Source organism: Chiloscyllium punctatum, chromosome 43, assembly GCF_047496795.1.
Source record: "Chiloscyllium punctatum isolate Juve2018m chromosome 43, sChiPun1.3, whole genome shotgun sequence".
Taxonomy (NCBI): Eukaryota; Metazoa; Chordata; class Chondrichthyes; order Orectolobiformes; family Hemiscylliidae; genus Chiloscyllium; species Chiloscyllium punctatum.
The window spans coordinates 49,502,641-49,519,483 of NC_092781.1; the positions used below are offsets into that span (position 1 = coordinate 49,502,641).

The following is a 16,843-nucleotide window of genomic DNA, read 5'->3' on the forward strand; positions in this document are numbered from 1 at the left end:
ATAATTGATTTTAAATTTGAAACGTCATTAATTTGATCAATCTAGTGCTGGAATATTCCAATCCACTGACGATGCCTCATGAAGGTGAATTACATTAAACTTTCAGCATTGGATGAATTGTTGGAATTTTCTTGTTTGTATTATTTGTACAATTTATATTGTTCCTTCTCAGAATAAGGAAGCAGCTAACTTGAAAACTACAAAACTCCCTGTCTAAAGCCCACTGTTTTTGCCTATTAGATTGTCCATCATGAACTTCTGGCTCTTTCTGGGCAGTGTGGCGGTATCTATTCTGGCTGCAGCCTCAACAGGCATACTTGATTCAAAATTGGATGAAGACTGGAAAAATTGGAAATCACAACATGGGAACCAGTACACCAAGGTAAAAGGAGAGCCTGTAATGTTAAGCTCGCTCAGAATAGGAATGGTCTGCACACAATTGGCAGAGATTGAGAATATGTAGTTGCAGTCAATGAGAGGTATCTGTTGAGTGAAGTGACATTGAGAAAATATTGATCTTGAAATTCAATGGGCATTCTCCAAGTTTCTAACTTCATTAGAGAACTGACCAAACACAAAGTGAATCAGGAGCGACTTAGTGTATCTTAATTTACTAGGATCCCGATGCAGTCCTGTTGGATTTACTACAAATACCACAAACCTGCCTCTCGAAGATTAAGATCCATTCTTGGTGTCGAAGAGGCAATTGTAAGTGGGGAACTTGGAGACAGAGGGATGGCGAGGCCGTCTGATCATCCCAAGCGGCCCATTCAATGAAGCGTCTCTTTGCTGACACCGACTTTACTATGCTGGCAACTTATGGCAGGTCTCTCACACAACAGATTAAGAAGGTTTATACATGCACAGTAATTGCCCATGTATTGGCCTCAGTTTTTTCGCAAGGACGTGGCTTATTGAATTTCCTGCCTGCCACTGGCTTAATCTTACTTCAGACAGGGACAGGTGGTAGTGGAGAGTACGTATCCATTGTCAACGTCATTCATGACGGTCGATTAAACCATCCTGTTGTTCAGCTATTTTATTCTTAATATACTTTCAGCATGAATCTCTAGATTGGCCACGCGACAGGTTTTGTTATGGGTGGGTTATTTTGAGTGGGGTGAGGGGAACCTGATTAATAATTTTCAGATATGGGTCGGAGGATGGACCCTGACAGCAAAATGTTATTTCAAGTTTCACCAGCGGATTTTTATGCTTCTGTATAATTTTATAAATGAAAGATGCTGGAGCCTGATTATATTAATCTCTTTATTCAGGATGAGGAGAGCTACAGGAGAATGATATGGGAGGACAACATGAGATACATCGAACAACACAACATCGAACATTCATTGGGAAAACGCACATCTAAAGTGGGAATGAACAAATTTGGAGCTCTGGTGTGTGCAGGATGTATCGTCTGGAATCTATTTGATGGTGGTCATTGTGAAATTGTGAAGCTTTATAATTGTGAAGTTATATTCAGCTACAGGAGGAGCACTTGGACATTTGGTCCTCCAAGCTGACTCACTCATTCAGTGCACTTAATGATTGATCTCCCTTTACTCCAAATTGGTGATTACTTCCTTCTCATTCCAGGTTTCCCTAACTCGTAACTCCTCTAGAAATCAAAATCACCTCTCTCAAATTTGAATACATTCAATGACTCAAGTCTCCATTTCTCTCTGCGGAAGAGAACTCTAATGACTAACAATCCCCTGATTCGACAATGTTTGCTCACTTGCACGATCAGATTCTGCACAACTAACTTGCATTAAACAACACTGGCTGTCTTGAGCTCCCTCTATGGATGGCAGTCACACTATGGATACACCTCTATGTTGTTGAGTCTCCATAGATGCTGTCCATTATGATGTCTGGACGCCGGAGTTGCATTCTGTACTGTGGAGGCTGATCGCTTGGGCTACAATATTCTTCTTGAGACTGCTCGATCTCTGGCTCCGCCCTACCTAACACTGTCAAACTTTATCCCAAAGCAGTTAAACTAACCTGCTTTCCAAACAAATTGATGTACATGATCCTGCTCTCTGTATTATTGCTCCTCAGGACAGTTAGTCATTTCCCCTGTTCTTGGCATGTCAAACAAATGTAACTAATGACATCAGCATTACACAGGCATCCTATGAATTGAAAAGAAGTTAATTGAATTGAATTGGATTGAATTGAAGTGAGCTGAACTGAACTGAACTGAACTAAATTGAATTGAATTGAATCGAATTGAAATCAATGTGACGTGTACCGAGGCACAGTGAAAAGCTTTGTAATGCGATAAATACAGGCAGATCACAGAGTTGAGTCGCATAGATAAGTTGGTAATAGCGACAATGTCTACGCCAGGTTCTGTTCTCATCTTTCCCATCAAGAAAATCATCCTCTCACCATGACTCCTGTCAATCTCCTTCCAATCTTATTTCTTTCAGTATGATCAGCAGTCATTCTCCTCATCTTTATTGTGGAGTAGGCCCAGTCTGTCAAAGTGTTTCTCTTGTGATAACCCCTTTCTTCGTAGGAATAGTTTTGATTAACCTGCTTCAAATTTCCTTCCAAATATTTCTCCGTAACGAGTGAAATCAATGCTAATCACAGTGCCCCCTGTGTCGTCTGACTGACTTTGTCCAATCGCAACAAGACTTCCCCACTTTAATGCTGTCTTTGTACTGCATTAAAGGCAAATATTTATTTTGCCTCTTTAATAAATTGCTGGACAAATGTTAATAATTGAACAAAGAAACAAAACTTTTTTTAACCAAAGGAAAGCCGATAGATTGTGTGCATTTGCAATTTTAAAAGACATGTCATGCAGTGCCACATCAGCTATTGCTAAACAAAGTAATAGCTTCTGGGTAGTGCGTGACATATCGGCAATCGTAGAGGATTTATTCGCTAAACAAGAAACAGAGACTGGGATGATGGAAAGTGAAGACAGAAATAACCCGATTTTTCTTCTGGGATGGAGGGGAACAACTGCACCAAAGATTGTCGAGCGAGTAAAGACCAACCAGGTTGGGACTTTACTGAATGGGGTTTATAAGAATGACAGGTGATCCCTTTGAAATTTACATGTTCTTACTGGGTTTTACACGGTGAGTGCACAGATTATGTTGACGTGAATGACAGAGGCTCGGACTTGACATCATCGAATCACAATAGATGGACATAATTTTGAAATAGAGATGAGGAGGAATTCCTTCTCTCTGAGCCCTGAATGTCTTGGCAGGAAGATAGGATAGTGAAGAAAGAGTTTGTTATTCTCCACTATATTTGTCATGTTATTGAATACAGGAATACAGGTGGGAGGTCATGTTGCCGTTGTAGAGGACATTGGTTAGGCCACTGTTGGTATATTGCGTGCAAGTCTGGTCTCATTCCACTCGGAAAGATGTTGTGAAACTTGAAAGTTTTCAGAAAAGATTTACAAGTGTTTTGGCAGGTCTGAAGGATTTGAGCGATAGGGAGAGGCTGAACAAGTTGATGTTATGTTCTCTGCAGCGTCGGAGGGTAAGGAGTGACCTTATCCAGGTTTACAAAATTATGAGGTGCATGCATAAGATAATTAGACAAAGTATTTCTTTTCCCTGGGATCGGGAATCCAGAACTAGAGGGCATAGTTTAAGGGTGAGAGGGAAATGATATAAAAGAGACCTATGAGGCATCGTTTTCACACAATGGGTGGTACGTGGATGTATCAAGCTTCCAGAGCATGTGGTGGAGGCTGGCACAATTGAAGGGCATTTGCAATGGGTGTATGAATAGGAAGGGTTTGGAGGGATATGGGTTGGGTGCTGGCAGGTGGGACTAGATTGAGTTGGGATACCTGGTCAGCATGGACGGGTTGGACCGAACGACCTGTTTCCATACTGTACATCTCTATAACACTAGGACTCTCTGTATGCCTAATCTGAGAGAGATTCTTAAGCGGTAGGGAAATCAAGGGCCACAAAGAAAATGAAGGAACAGGAACATGGGCAGTTTTGGATCAATCATAATGGAATGATGGAGCAAGGTGGAGGGGCCACTAGTCTACTCATGTTGCTATTTGCTATGTTCTTATGGGGGAGGAAACAATTGCGCAAACTGAGTAAGACAGCTGAAATGCCTGTCAACGGCATTAAGAGGAGTCCTTAGGAAAGGAAAAACGAAGATGTTACAAACACCCCACTGGGTGTTGACTCTGATGAACATGCAGTACAGGTGGAGAACCTGGGAAATGGATTGAAATCTTTGCAGATAGCAGTGTGTGAGGAACGTAGTTCAACATAACTGTGGGAGACAGTAGATGGTCTAGCCCTTAAATGGAAACACTAAAATCAAGAAAGGAAATGAAGATTTTCAGCGATTCCAGGTGAAGTTGGGGGAAGGGTGGAAATTCGAAGCAATATTGATTACTATTTCTAATTGTGGGTGAGAGTCGGAAGCAACAATCAATGGATCAAAGACACAACTTTGACAGGGGTCAGACTCGGACTGGAACAAGGCATGCTCCATGTAGCCATCAAAAAGGCAGGCGCAACTCCCACTTTTGCATGTACCTAGGGCCCCGCTTATTACTCAGAGGATGGGACATGTTTAATCCCCTTTCAAACCGACATGCATCCCTCCCTACCCATCAAAAAGAGACACCATATGACTCACTACCAGTCTGCAATCTCAGTTTGATATGCGGACATCCACAGATCTGCATGATAAGATATGTGATGATGGATAGCATCAAATCTGGTCCTTTTCCAACCATTCCAATCCAGTATCTTCATGAAAATGAACAATCTGAGTTTTGAATCTAAATCTAATGATCCATAGGCCATGAGGCCAACTCAAGACCAACGTTTTATCCGGAAATCAGATCAGGCCGGTGATGGAATTTGAAATCCTCCTGATTGGGAAGGTTCGTCTCAAACACCAATAAACCCCACCAATCTGAAGTGACTTAACCTATCCTTCCATGATGAAATTGACCTGTCAGGTTTTAATGATCAGCGACGACTATCGAACTGATTTTTGCAAAATGAAACACGTGTATACAGCTCCTGCCATTTTGATAATTGAACGATCGAGCAGAGATATTTGAGCTGCTCGAGGCTTCTCACACAGCTTTATATTGGATTGGTACGCAATGGATGGCCACTTCCTTGCCTGTGCTCATTTATTCAGTCAAAGATTAAACACGAGTAACGAGTGCCCTCATTGCTTTCCCCGCACTTCATGCTAAAGTCAGCGAATATATAGAATGTAGCTTACGTTATTGACACTTCTCCGACATAATCACCACAAAAAGTCAATCATTTCACCAATGTGTTTGAATTTTCAGACTAATGAAGAGTTCAATAAGCTCATGAATGGACCTCCCCGAATCGAAGCAGTTAACATGACTGAAATTGAAGCTGATGAAAGAGATGAAGGTAGTGAATCTGATGAAAGTCCCATCGAATTGAGAACTGCATCTGTTGACTGGCGAAGAGAAGGTTTAGTTACTCCAGTGAAAAACCAGGTAATAAATCAGAAACATCTTTCAAGATTATTAAGTGCAGACATTAATTTCTGAACAGGATTGGACGTTATGATCAGCTTGTAGGAATTGTTAGGAAAGGCTTCGTTTCAGTAGATCATTGTTAACCCAAATTGCTTCTCCTGTTTTCTTGTTGCATTTGTTTCCTGGTATTGATTATGGTCAGGCAAGGGAGCATGGTATATGTATCAATGGTAATGTTCATGCTTTTACTCATAATATCTAGAGAAATCTTACCGCAAAAACAAATTCAATGGTTAGATTAAATTGTAAAATTGAAGTCTACCAGTACAATTCCGATGTAATAAATATAAGTTCAGATGTAAATTGGCACAACCCAACAATGGTAATGTTGCGAGCTGCAGTGCCAAGCTTCCTTGTGATACCATATCCAGTCTTCTTCAAAGAATATTCGATCATATGCTCGACACCCCAAATTTTAAAACCACATTCACTTCTGTTGGGCCTTGTACCTCTCTCAATCATTCTCTCCAACTGGACAGGGTTGATCGACAGGAGGGGAGAGCCTGCTGGTAAGTAATGAAATATTGTGTACAAATGGGAGTTGTAAACGATCGGATTATTTGCTGTAATTCACGAAGTGTCAGTTGCATTGTATGTTTCGGAGGGAAAACACCATGAGGCTCAGTGAGATTTCTCACTATCGTTATCAAAAGCATCTCGGTAGCTACGTCAATGCAGCTATAACATCCCGCATATCCACTCCGTGTCTAATCTTCCCACACATTCTTCCCGGAGCAATTCAATAGATTCCTGATTAGTGTCCGATGTCCTGGCAGCTGACCCATCATGAAAAAGCTGCTGTGAACCAACATGATCACGAGAATGGTAACATTGCCCTGCTCAGATAGGAATGTTTTCGAACAGGCCAGAGAATGGTACAGAAAAACAACCAACATGCCATAAGAATGCTATGTGTCAGAATCGCTGTGACAACCCACCTTCCCCCTTCCGACTCACTTTATCCCAGCCCCAGCACCCCCTCCTACCCAGATTCATGCTGTCACTGACGTCTTCCTCATCTTCAAAACCAACATCGCATTGGCATTGCCAATTCACTACCTCGGAATACCTCCCGTCATGTACCAACACCCACGGCCATGCCAAACTTAAATCTCTCTCTCAATCCTTCCCATTCTGTCATTCCAGGAGATGAGAGAACACTGGTGGACAGAAAGCTCTTGGATTGGTGAAGAGGTGTCTGTCACCAGATTCCTCAGCCTGTGAGGAGTGAATCCTGTTTCTCACAAGAAAACATGATACACCCACATTCTACAAAGCGAGTAAATACCACTCATCACTGCTTTGTTAGCATTCTGTCAGTCTCATTAATTCTCAGTGTGTCTTTGCAATAGCCCCAGAAACTTCTGTCTTTCGTGTTCTGTCGGTTCCATCAGCATCTATTCTAGCTCTTCAGGGAAAGAAGACAACTCCTCGTTCTCTGAACATGGAAGTATTGCAGCCTCAGAGGAAATATCAGTAAGGCTGCGTCCAGCACACACCACCAGCTCCCTGGGAATGTGAGATATTGAGGATGTGGGAGCACAGTCTGGTAAGCACCTCACTGTGTCCTTTCCCACAGCACTCGGAGGGCTGCCAGCGACCCGGTACGGGCAGAAGAGACAGTCGTGTCGGCAAACATATACATGTACCAGGGAGCAGCAGATGCAGCAGACAGGAATGTACACTTGAATGATGCCAGGGATGCAGACACACTGCGGGGACCCAGATTCCCAATCAAATGAATAATCTAACCTCCAAGGACAGTTTGGCAGTTGGCATGGAGAAGCAGGCAAAGCACCCTCAGCATTTGCTGGCCATGGGCACTATGCTGTACCCCATCGCCAACTGCTCCACAGGCCTGTAGTAGAGGTGCCACTTTCCAATCACAAGTAATAGGGACAGTGCCCTGCTGGAGGAGAAAGCACACACAGGTCACTCCGAAGACCCAGACTCAAGATATCATCGAAGTGGTTGAGCCTCCACCTCCAAACTGCTGCCCAGTTCTGCTCAGCATTGTCAGAGCTCCCGCCAGGCAAAAATGCAGCGAGGCTGACTGAACAAACCATTGCAGGGCTCACAGGCTGCAACAATGAGTCCGATCCTTCCTGCCCCATCCAAAACTGGTATTCATTATATCTAAGACAATGAAGGAAAAGGAGGAAAAGGAGCATGACAAACCTCGTACGTTATTTTATCCTTTTCGATAAGTGGTATCAGCTTGACCTTCCACATGGCTGTTTCTCTCTCGGTGGAGAGAAGCCTTAATGTCACTGCATCACCATGATGCCTAATGTCATGGTCATATAGGATCAATGTGTGTACTGAGAGCCTGGTGTCGGATGTGGAAGGAAGAGGAGCAAGGTTTGCAGAGGTAAGGTTTTGCTGCTTACACTGTCGCACCTCATCCAACCACTTTATGGAATCCCTTCCCATCCAAGATTCATTTTATTCACCATTGCATATAGTGTTATCACCTATCCTCGAACACAACTGCAATCTCCCAGACCTCTCAATGCACAGCCCTCAGAGGTGAAGAATTGCAAACTCTTCTTCCTGTGACAACAGGTCCCAATCCCCGAACTGGTCACTTTGTAGCCAAAGGATTGTTGAAACCAAGTTTCTGGGTTGCAGACTCAAGGACGACTCCCCGCCCTGGCAGCAGACTATGGTCGATCCCCGGACTGGGGACCAGCAAATGCCAGATACCAAAGTTCATTGGCAAGGCCCACACAATTGGAGCCTGTGCATCTTGCCCTGAGATCCTATTTGGTCTGATCGAACACCATGATCGTTGTAACCAATCGGAAACAGCGTTCATTCTGTCCCTCTCGGAGGGCCATGCCATATTCCCTTGATAGCCAATGCATTTCGTGAATTTGGCAAGAGTGGAAATTGAATAATGAGACAAGTGTTCCTATTAAGAAGACTTTTCATAATCAAATAATCCTCTTAAATGTCAATGCTTCAGGTTGTTGGTCACTGCTGTAGAAATCAGTTCAGTCCTCCTGGGAATAACCCTAAGGACGCTGCTTGGCCCAAATACTTTCCACGCCAGGCACTCAGCTCCAGTTTGGACCAGCTAGTGGAAAATTCTCCGACATCTTCAAAATCTCTCTTCCACAAGCTGAAGTCCCAATCTGCTTCAAGAAGACCATCATCATCTTCGTAAGTGAGGAAACAAAACTTATTCATTGTTCCTTAATGAATACAGACCAGTGACCTGAGCACAATAATCATGAAGTGCTTCGAAAAGCTGGTGAGGGTCCACATCAACTCCATTCTCCCTGCCTGCCTCAGTCACTTAAAATTTGCCTATTAAAGTAACAGGTCCACAGTGGGTGAAATATCTCTCTCCCTGCACACCTTAAACATCTGGACAAGGGCACATTTGTCAGACTCCTGCTCATTGACTACCCCTCTGCCTTCAACACTCTTATCCTCTCCACATTGAAATCAAAACCCTGTGACATTGGTCATGATTCTATGGTCTGCAACTGGATTCGCAGCTGTCTGACCCACAGATACCAATCCTTGAATATAGGCAACTGCACCTTCTCCCGAATAACCTTCATCACTTGCGTCCCCAAATAATGAATACTCAGCCATTTACTGTACTCCCTTTACACCCACGAATCCCAAACGAACACCATCTATACATTCACTGACGACAGCACTATAACAGGAGGGAAATATGACAACGATGAATGAAAAGGCAGAAGGGAGATAGAGGGATCATTGACGTGCTGCAATGAGAATAGCTTCATTCTCTCTCTCAATTTTCGTAAAATTAATTAACACGTAATTGACTTCAGAATGAAAGGAGAAGAACTCGCTTCCACGTACATCAATGGGAATAAGGTTGAGAGAATGGAAAATTTCAAATTTCCTCGACTGACCAGAATGGACATTCTTTCTGGAAAATACCATGTGTTTACAACAACGCCTCTTCTGCCTCAGAGAGCTCAGGAATTTTGGCATGTGGAGGAATTTTGGCACAGTTGCACCTTTGAGCGCATACTGTCTGGGATCGGAAGGCCTGGTATGACAACTGAGAAACTCAGGATCATAACAAACTACAGAAGGTTATGTGCGCAGCCCAGACCATTATGGAATCGAATACTCTATCAATGATCTCCACTTACACATCTCGCTACCACGAAACGGCAGGCAACATCACCAAGGACCTACCTCACCCCGGTAATGTACTCCATACATGCATTCCGTCAGGTAGAAGACACTGAAGCTTGAACACATCCACCAGCAGGTGCAGGAACAGCTTTTCCCCAGCTGTTATTAGACGGTTATGAGGCTGTCTTGCTCCAATCATACTAATCTTGCTGACATTGAATTTGCCTTGTGCCCACTCTCTGCAATGTACCATTTGTCCAAGTCTTTTTTGATCTCTTCATCCTCGCATACTATCATGTGCCTATATTGCTCATAAACAAAGGGTTTCACTGTTGTTCGCGACACGTGACAATACATAAATCGAATCAAATCCGAACCCAGGCACACCGATATTCACAGATTCTATGTAATTCTGAGAAACTTGAACAAACATTTAGACTAAGAGCATTAGTGTGAGAATGTGTTCCAAATGAATTTAGATGCAAACTGGATATAGTTTGTCGATCAATATGATTTAATGTGGTTATATTTTTGTCAACACTAGGGTCAATGTTCTTCTTCCTGGGCTTTCAGTGCAACTGGTAGCATAGAAGGACAGTGGGCAAAAAGGCATGGAAACCTGGTTTCTCTCAGTGAACAGAATCTGATTGACTGTGGACACAAACCTACCTGCTCTGGTTATAGCGCATCGCACGCCTTTGGGACAGTGATTCTACTTGAAGGCATCAACTCTGCTGAAACTTACCCTTACACAGGAAAGGTAAATCCCCAAGACTTCGCGTAAGATTGTGGTGGAGTCGGGATTCATTCTCATTTCGTTTTATTTTATTTCTTCGGTCCTGTCTGTGTTCGCTTGTAAGTTTTCTTGGAGTTTATTTTAATTACCTCTTGGTGAAGCGCAGCGAAATCTGTGAGTTTGACGAGCAGCATGGACTCACAACGGAGATAGCCAAGAGAGTTTGGTTTCCTGATGGCTCCTGTCCTGACGATAATTCATGGCTGCTCAGGCGGTGATGAGTCTAAATCCCTGGCAGTGTACATATCCGGTACAGTTTCGTGCAGGCAGCAGATGAGCTCTATTTTTGTTCATGGCAATATCTGTAACTATCATAGATTCATAAAATTAGCTTTGCAGGTGAGTCTGGGATTGTGGCAGCATCTGCATCCAGCACAGATTCATGGAGGTTGGGTGCAAGTGGGTCAGTTTGCTGTCAGTGTCTGTATCCAGCAGAGGTTCATGGGGGCAAAGCGGAGGTGAGTTTTGTTTCCTCTCAGTCTCTGTATCCAGCTCAGATTCATGGAGGCAGAAAAGGTGAGTTTGGTTTCCTGTCATTACTGCATCCATCATCGAATAATTGAGGCAAAGTGAAGATTAGTTTGGGTTCTGTCAGTATCGCTGTCCAGCGCAAATTCATGGAGAGAGGGGAAAGGTGTTTTCGGGTTCTTGTCATGATCTGTATCCAGCACAGGTTCATGGAGATTAGGAGAACGTGAGTTTGGGTTCCTGTCAGTGCAAGTCTCCATCACAGATTCATGGAGGTAGCAATGCAGTTTCGTCCCAGTACAAGATCCGGCAGCAACTGCAGTGACTGCATTAGACAACGATATCCAAAGCAGCCTCGTGGTAACAACAGAATCGTGTTTGGACCAATGTCATGCCCAGCAGCATCAGTGCCATCTACTTTGCTGATGTCCATCAAGACCTCCTTGTGACCAAGGCATCAGCGGAGTCAAGATGCTGCCAAAGATTGGGCGACTTTCATTCCGACGGTGACAGAGAAGGGGACACATGCCTGACCAGCATGTCCACGATGGAGCACTTAGCAAGGACTATATAATCTTTACGCACTCCAAGTCATCTCAACCTTACCTTGGAATGCTCTCCTTCATCTTGACACAACACCTCGTACAATGTGTCTGAGGAGTTAAGAGTACTTGCATTTCTGTGAATTAATGCTCACCATTCCCACAGTTCAAAGATGTGGAGGTTGGGGGATTGTCTATGTTAAGCTAACGATAGTGCGCATGGAATTATAGGTTAGGTGTGTAAGCCCTGGGAGACGCAGTGTTACAGGGATACGGTCGGGCCGAATGGGCACTTTCTACATTCTGTGGATTCTCTGATACTTGGATGTGACGTTCAGCTGAATCAACGGAGCATTCAGCATGTTCTGTCCTTCAGACGGGGACGTGCACCATCCACTATAACAGTTAAGATCCTAACACAGCGATGGACAGATGTGAAGAGTCAGGAATAAAGGTACCTATTTTAGTCTGTCTCCTTCTCCCATGTACCCCCTTGGGCTGGTCAGTCACTCTAATTTTACATGAAAAGGAACAACTTACTTTTGGAGTGTGAGAGATAAGAAGTTATAAACTTTTGATGAGAAATCTTCGAATTATGTGCTCATGTCGTTAGTAGGTCTGTGTAAATATGGTCCTTTGTTAAGAGAGGTGTTTACTCTTTCGGAATGTCATTTACCGTGCAAATTGCTGGGTTGACATTTGGCATATTGTGGTGTAATTAAGAAACTTGGCTTGAATCGATACTCAGAAGACTTTTTTGCATAATTTGCTTTACGGTTGATGTTGTTCTTCCAGAAGCCGTTGTTGTCTGTCTACACGTCACAATTGCCCCGAGTATTGGATTTGTTTGGGATCAGCCTCTTGCTTGCAAATCCCAGCTCTTTGTCTCAATGCCACACAGCTTCACCTTGTTCTTCAGTTCACTCTTCAAGCCCTTACCCCAGCTCTTCCACACTCTCATGTCTGGACTCATTGTAGATGACTTGTGCGTTATTCTCCAGGACAGCTGTCGCTTTTGTTTTGGATTTCTGCCAACACTGTTTAATTGTTCCTGAGGCCACGCAGACTTTAAGTTCATTGTCTGCCCATCCACTCTGCTCTCCAAAATCCAGCGTTTCATTGGCCAAATAAACAACTAAACGAAAGAAACACTCTCTTCATATGACAGGCATACATGATCTGGTGACTGGGCAGCACTCTAAACTAAACCTATTCTCTGGCTATGTTTTATGGAGGTGATGGCCTCTCACTCACTGGCTGGCAAGTCGACATTAACAGAGTCTCCTCTTTTCATGAAGCCCCAGTGTACGTATTGTCACTCGGGCACTGAGCTGGACAAGAGAAGGGCTTTGCACAAATGACATCGCCAAGGAGTGGTCATTACCGGACAGAGGCCAGTCGCCCTGCTCAACAGGAAGGCAGTAAAACTGCGTACAACAACAACCTGAGGGCTGGTATTGATCTTGGGTAACAGACCAACAGTAAGTGATTGAGTGAGAGGAGTGGAGGTGACGATCACAACACAGCTTTGTGTAGGAGTGTGTTTGGCTGGGGTGGTGTGTGGTGCAGTAAGGTCACATATCAGCAGGTGTACCCTTCCTCAAATGGTACTTGATATTTCCAGACCCCTAAATCTACAAGCAATTCTGAACACATTTGCATGCCGTTGTCCTCTCATGTTGAGCACCTCACTCACCACTGAATGAATTATATTGGCATTGGTATCAGAACTGTTCAGTATTATAAATTGCCAATTTGGCAGCCTCAGTTTGAACTCCAGAACGAATACTCGGCTTGTGATTCATTACACCTTTAGTCCCTAATTTACACTCCACATTTGGGGAAACGACATGATCTCAAGAGTTAAAGTGAGGATGACACCCCTTTCCATGAAGGCATGACGTGACATCAAGGAGCCCAAGAAAATCTGGAGTGAATGGGAATGGGAAGAAAAAAATCCTTTAGTTGTAATTATATCGAACACACTGGAAGGTGTTTTCAGTTATTTGATGTCTTTCTGCTCAGGACATGTCGATCGGAGTTCCTCAGTGTCGCCTTCTTGGTAAAGCCATCTTCAGCTGCTTCGTCACTGGCCTTCTATCCAAAAGGTACGCAGGGGGATATCTACACGATTGTCAACACCATTTGAATTTATCATATTTTGAAGAAATCTGTGTCCAATGCGGCAAAGTGTGGACAATATCTCCACTTGCGAAGATAAATGACAAATAACATACTCACCAGACAAGTGCCAGGCAATGACATAATCCAACAAGAGAGATAATTTAACCATTACTGAATTGCACACTATCAATATCTCTGCAGCCTTTCCATCAACTAAACAAAAGGCAAGAATATGGTGGAATACTTCCACTTCCCTGGATGACTGCAGCTCCGACAACAAAGAAAGAAAGAGTTATTTTATTGGTTGTCTCCTACAGACATTGGAAAGATTGGTCAGTAGATCTTGGAAACGTGCAGATATAACAGATTTGCTGATAAGGGTGATTTGAAATTCCACAATATTAATCCGTGGTGCAGATTATCTGGATGGGGATGATTTTGTTACGTGTTCCAGGAAGTATTCCTGATGCAATAAGTAGATATGCCGACTGGGGTGGCCATATTGGATTTGGTGCGAGGCAATTCGCCAGGCCAAGTGCCAGATAACTCAATGGCAGAGCATTTTGGTGACAGAGAGCATAAATGCGTCAAATTTGAGGTCGCCATGGGGAGGAATTGAAACTGGCTTTATGAGAGGAAATTTAATCTGGGGACGGGATGTTTTACTGCTCTTAGACAGGAGCTGTGGAGTGTAAATTAGGAATAATTGCTTTACGGAAATGCATAACAGAAATGTGGAGCATTTTCTTTGCTATGTTGAATAACTTTGTTCCAATGAGACCGGTGTGGAATTGTAAAGGGAAGGAGCCCTGGATGACAAGAGCAGAAGAGGATCTGGCACATATTTTGAAGATTACAGGGTCGAAAGGAAAGAACTCAAAAATGGACTGATGAAAACTGGTTGGGGGCATGAGGAAGCCCTGGCGGGAAGGATTTGAAAAAGTCCAAATGTTTTGCGCACGTACATTAGGAATAAGAGAATGATCTGAGAGAGCATAACCTGGATCTAAGCCAGTGGAGGGAACTTAAGCACTGAGCGTGGCGAGGTCGAGAAGAAGCAAAATGAGTTTTTTTGCTATTGTATTGATGAGACAGAGGGAGCTTGATGTTAGAGAGAATACTGGGGAAGAGCTTAATAGGCTTGAGCAGATTGATATTAAGAATGTGGATTTGGTGGAAATTCTGGAAAGCATGAGTATGATTAAATCTCGAGGGCCAGATCAGATATATCCACATTTCGTACGAGAAGTGAGGAATTAGGTTGCTGCACCTCTGGCAATGATCTTTGAATCCAACCTCTCCATAGTAGTTCTTCATGTTTGGAGGGAGGCATATATTGTACTTCTCTTCAGGGAAGTAAATAGGAAAAAAACCTGGAAATTATTGTATGGTAGTTTTACGTCTGTGGTCAGCAAGGTACTGAAAAATGTTCGCAGATATAGGATTTTGGATTGTTTGGATAAAGATTTTGGATTAAGGAATGTTGTTTTTATATAAATGGCTTGGATAAAGAAGTGGAAGGTAACCAGAGACGTTTACCCAGGAAAAAGGCTGTCAGGAGAGGTCATACGTTTATGGCCATTGGAGAAAGCAAAGGGAAAATATCAGATGTAGGTTATTTGCACAAAGAGGTTTTGATGCGTGGACTGCACCGCTAGCTTTGGTAGTAAAGTTAGAGACATGAAGAACATTTAAGCGACTGCTGGTCAAGCACATGCCCAGCAGCAATTGGAGAGGTGTGTATTTAGGTTGATCTTAGATTAACATAAATGTTTGGCATAACATTGGGCTCCGAAGGGCCTGCAATGTGCTCCACTGTTCAGTGTTCTATGTTTGGACGCTGAGTAGGTTTGACGCCATCCAGGACATTCACTCCATTTGTCTGGCATCAAAGCCACAAATATTAATTCCCTCCATTATCATCACAAAGTGATAGCAGTATGTACAATCCACGAGCTACAGCTGTGAAGTTGACTGATGGACTGTAGACAGAACCTTCCAAACCGAAAGCCACTTCCGCCAAGGAGGGTAGTAGGTACAGTTATTACCACTCTCTGCAACATCCCCTCAAATCACTCACCATCCCGGCTCAGAAATTTATTGTCATTCTGTCACCGACTTTCGTTCAAAAGCCTTGAACTCCCTCTCGAACAGAATAGTACCGATCAAAAATTCTGCAAATGTTCTGGAAGGCAACTCATCACACCTTCTCCAAGTCAAGTTTGAATGAACGCTGACACAGTCTGCCACAACTAGATTTTAAGCCATCTTGAAATTAAATCTGGGTGTATGTGGCAATTCATCCTGCTACACACACACACACCCATTTCGATATCACTCCCAGTCTCAATCTCACTCCAGAGTTGGCATCATGTTCTGCCCTGTGTCCTGAAACTGAAGTAACTGCAACATTGTTGAGAAGGAATTCAAAATTATTGACAAGAATCTTTACTCCATCAGAGAGTAGCAAAGTCACCACATTTATAATTGTCCAATTTTCGTTTAAACACGGGCATTGGGACCATACTTTCGACAATCAATATACTCCATCAGTTCCAACATGCAAGAATTTACAGAGAGGCCGAGGGGTGCAGGTGTATAATTCCTTGGAAGTGGAGCCGAGGATAGATAGGATGGTGAAGGAGGCATTTGGCATAGTTACCTTTATTGTTCAAAACATTGATACAGGTATTGGGACGTCATATTGCAGCTGTGCAGGACATTGGCGAGGCCACTTTTGTAAAACTGTACACACGTTTGGTTGATCTGTTAAAGGGAGGATGTTGTTAACCTTCACAGGGTGCAGAAAATATTGACAAGGATTTTGCTGGGATTGGGTTACAGTTATCGGGAGAGACTGAATAGGCTGGGGCTTTTCTCCAAGCGGAGGAACAGAGGCAGAGTGGTGACATTATCAAGGTCTATAAAATCATGAAACACATGAATCGGGTGAAGAGCAGAATGTTTTAGCCATGGGATCGGAGTCCAAACCTAGAGAGCAGAGCCTTAAGATGAAAGGGGAAATATTTGAATAGGCACTTAGACTAATACTAATTAATTGTAATCCAATGACTCTAATGATGTCATTATTGACGGTTTGGGAAACGTTTATCTGCATGTGAAGAATTTAATTCACTACTGTATGATCACAAGTTTCAGATGAGTCGACAGAAAACTGTGAAGAGCCTCAACTCTTTCTAATGTTGTTTCGGTATGAGCTAAGGAGATGGAGAGCTT

At 43.2% G+C, this 16,843-nt stretch overlaps 1 protein-coding gene across 1 annotated transcript; it reads left to right on the top strand.

Annotated features, from left to right (window-relative positions):
• The first annotated feature begins 242 nt into the window (after nt 1-242).
• Nucleotides 243-13,631, top strand: LOC140466547 (procathepsin L-like). The gene is made up of 5 exons (XM_072562020.1): nt 243-382; nt 1,278-1,400; nt 5,327-5,506; nt 10,221-10,456; nt 13,508-13,631. The coding sequence occupies exons 1-5, from the start codon at nt 251-253 to the stop codon at nt 13,629-13,631; spliced, it is 795 nt and encodes a 264-aa protein (XP_072418121.1). The 5' UTR covers nt 243-250.
• Nucleotides 13,632-16,843: the final 3,212 nt, after the last annotated feature.

What these genes read in the sequence shown, in the direction of transcription:
- LOC140466547 (XM_072562020.1), top strand. Translation starts at nt 251, where the DNA reads ATGAACTTCTGGCTCTTTCTGGGCAGTGTGGCGGTATCTATTCTGGCT. An exon ending in ATGGGAACCAGTACACCAAG is followed by an intron (nt 383 to 1,277) that starts GTAAAAGGAGAG and finishes CTCTTTATTCAG; the next exon opens with GATGAGGAGAGCTACAGGAG. An exon ending in GTAAATCCCCAAGACTTCGC is followed by an intron (nt 10,457 to 13,507) that starts GTAAGATTGTGG and finishes CTTTCTGCTCAG; the next exon opens with GACATGTCGATCGGAGTTCC.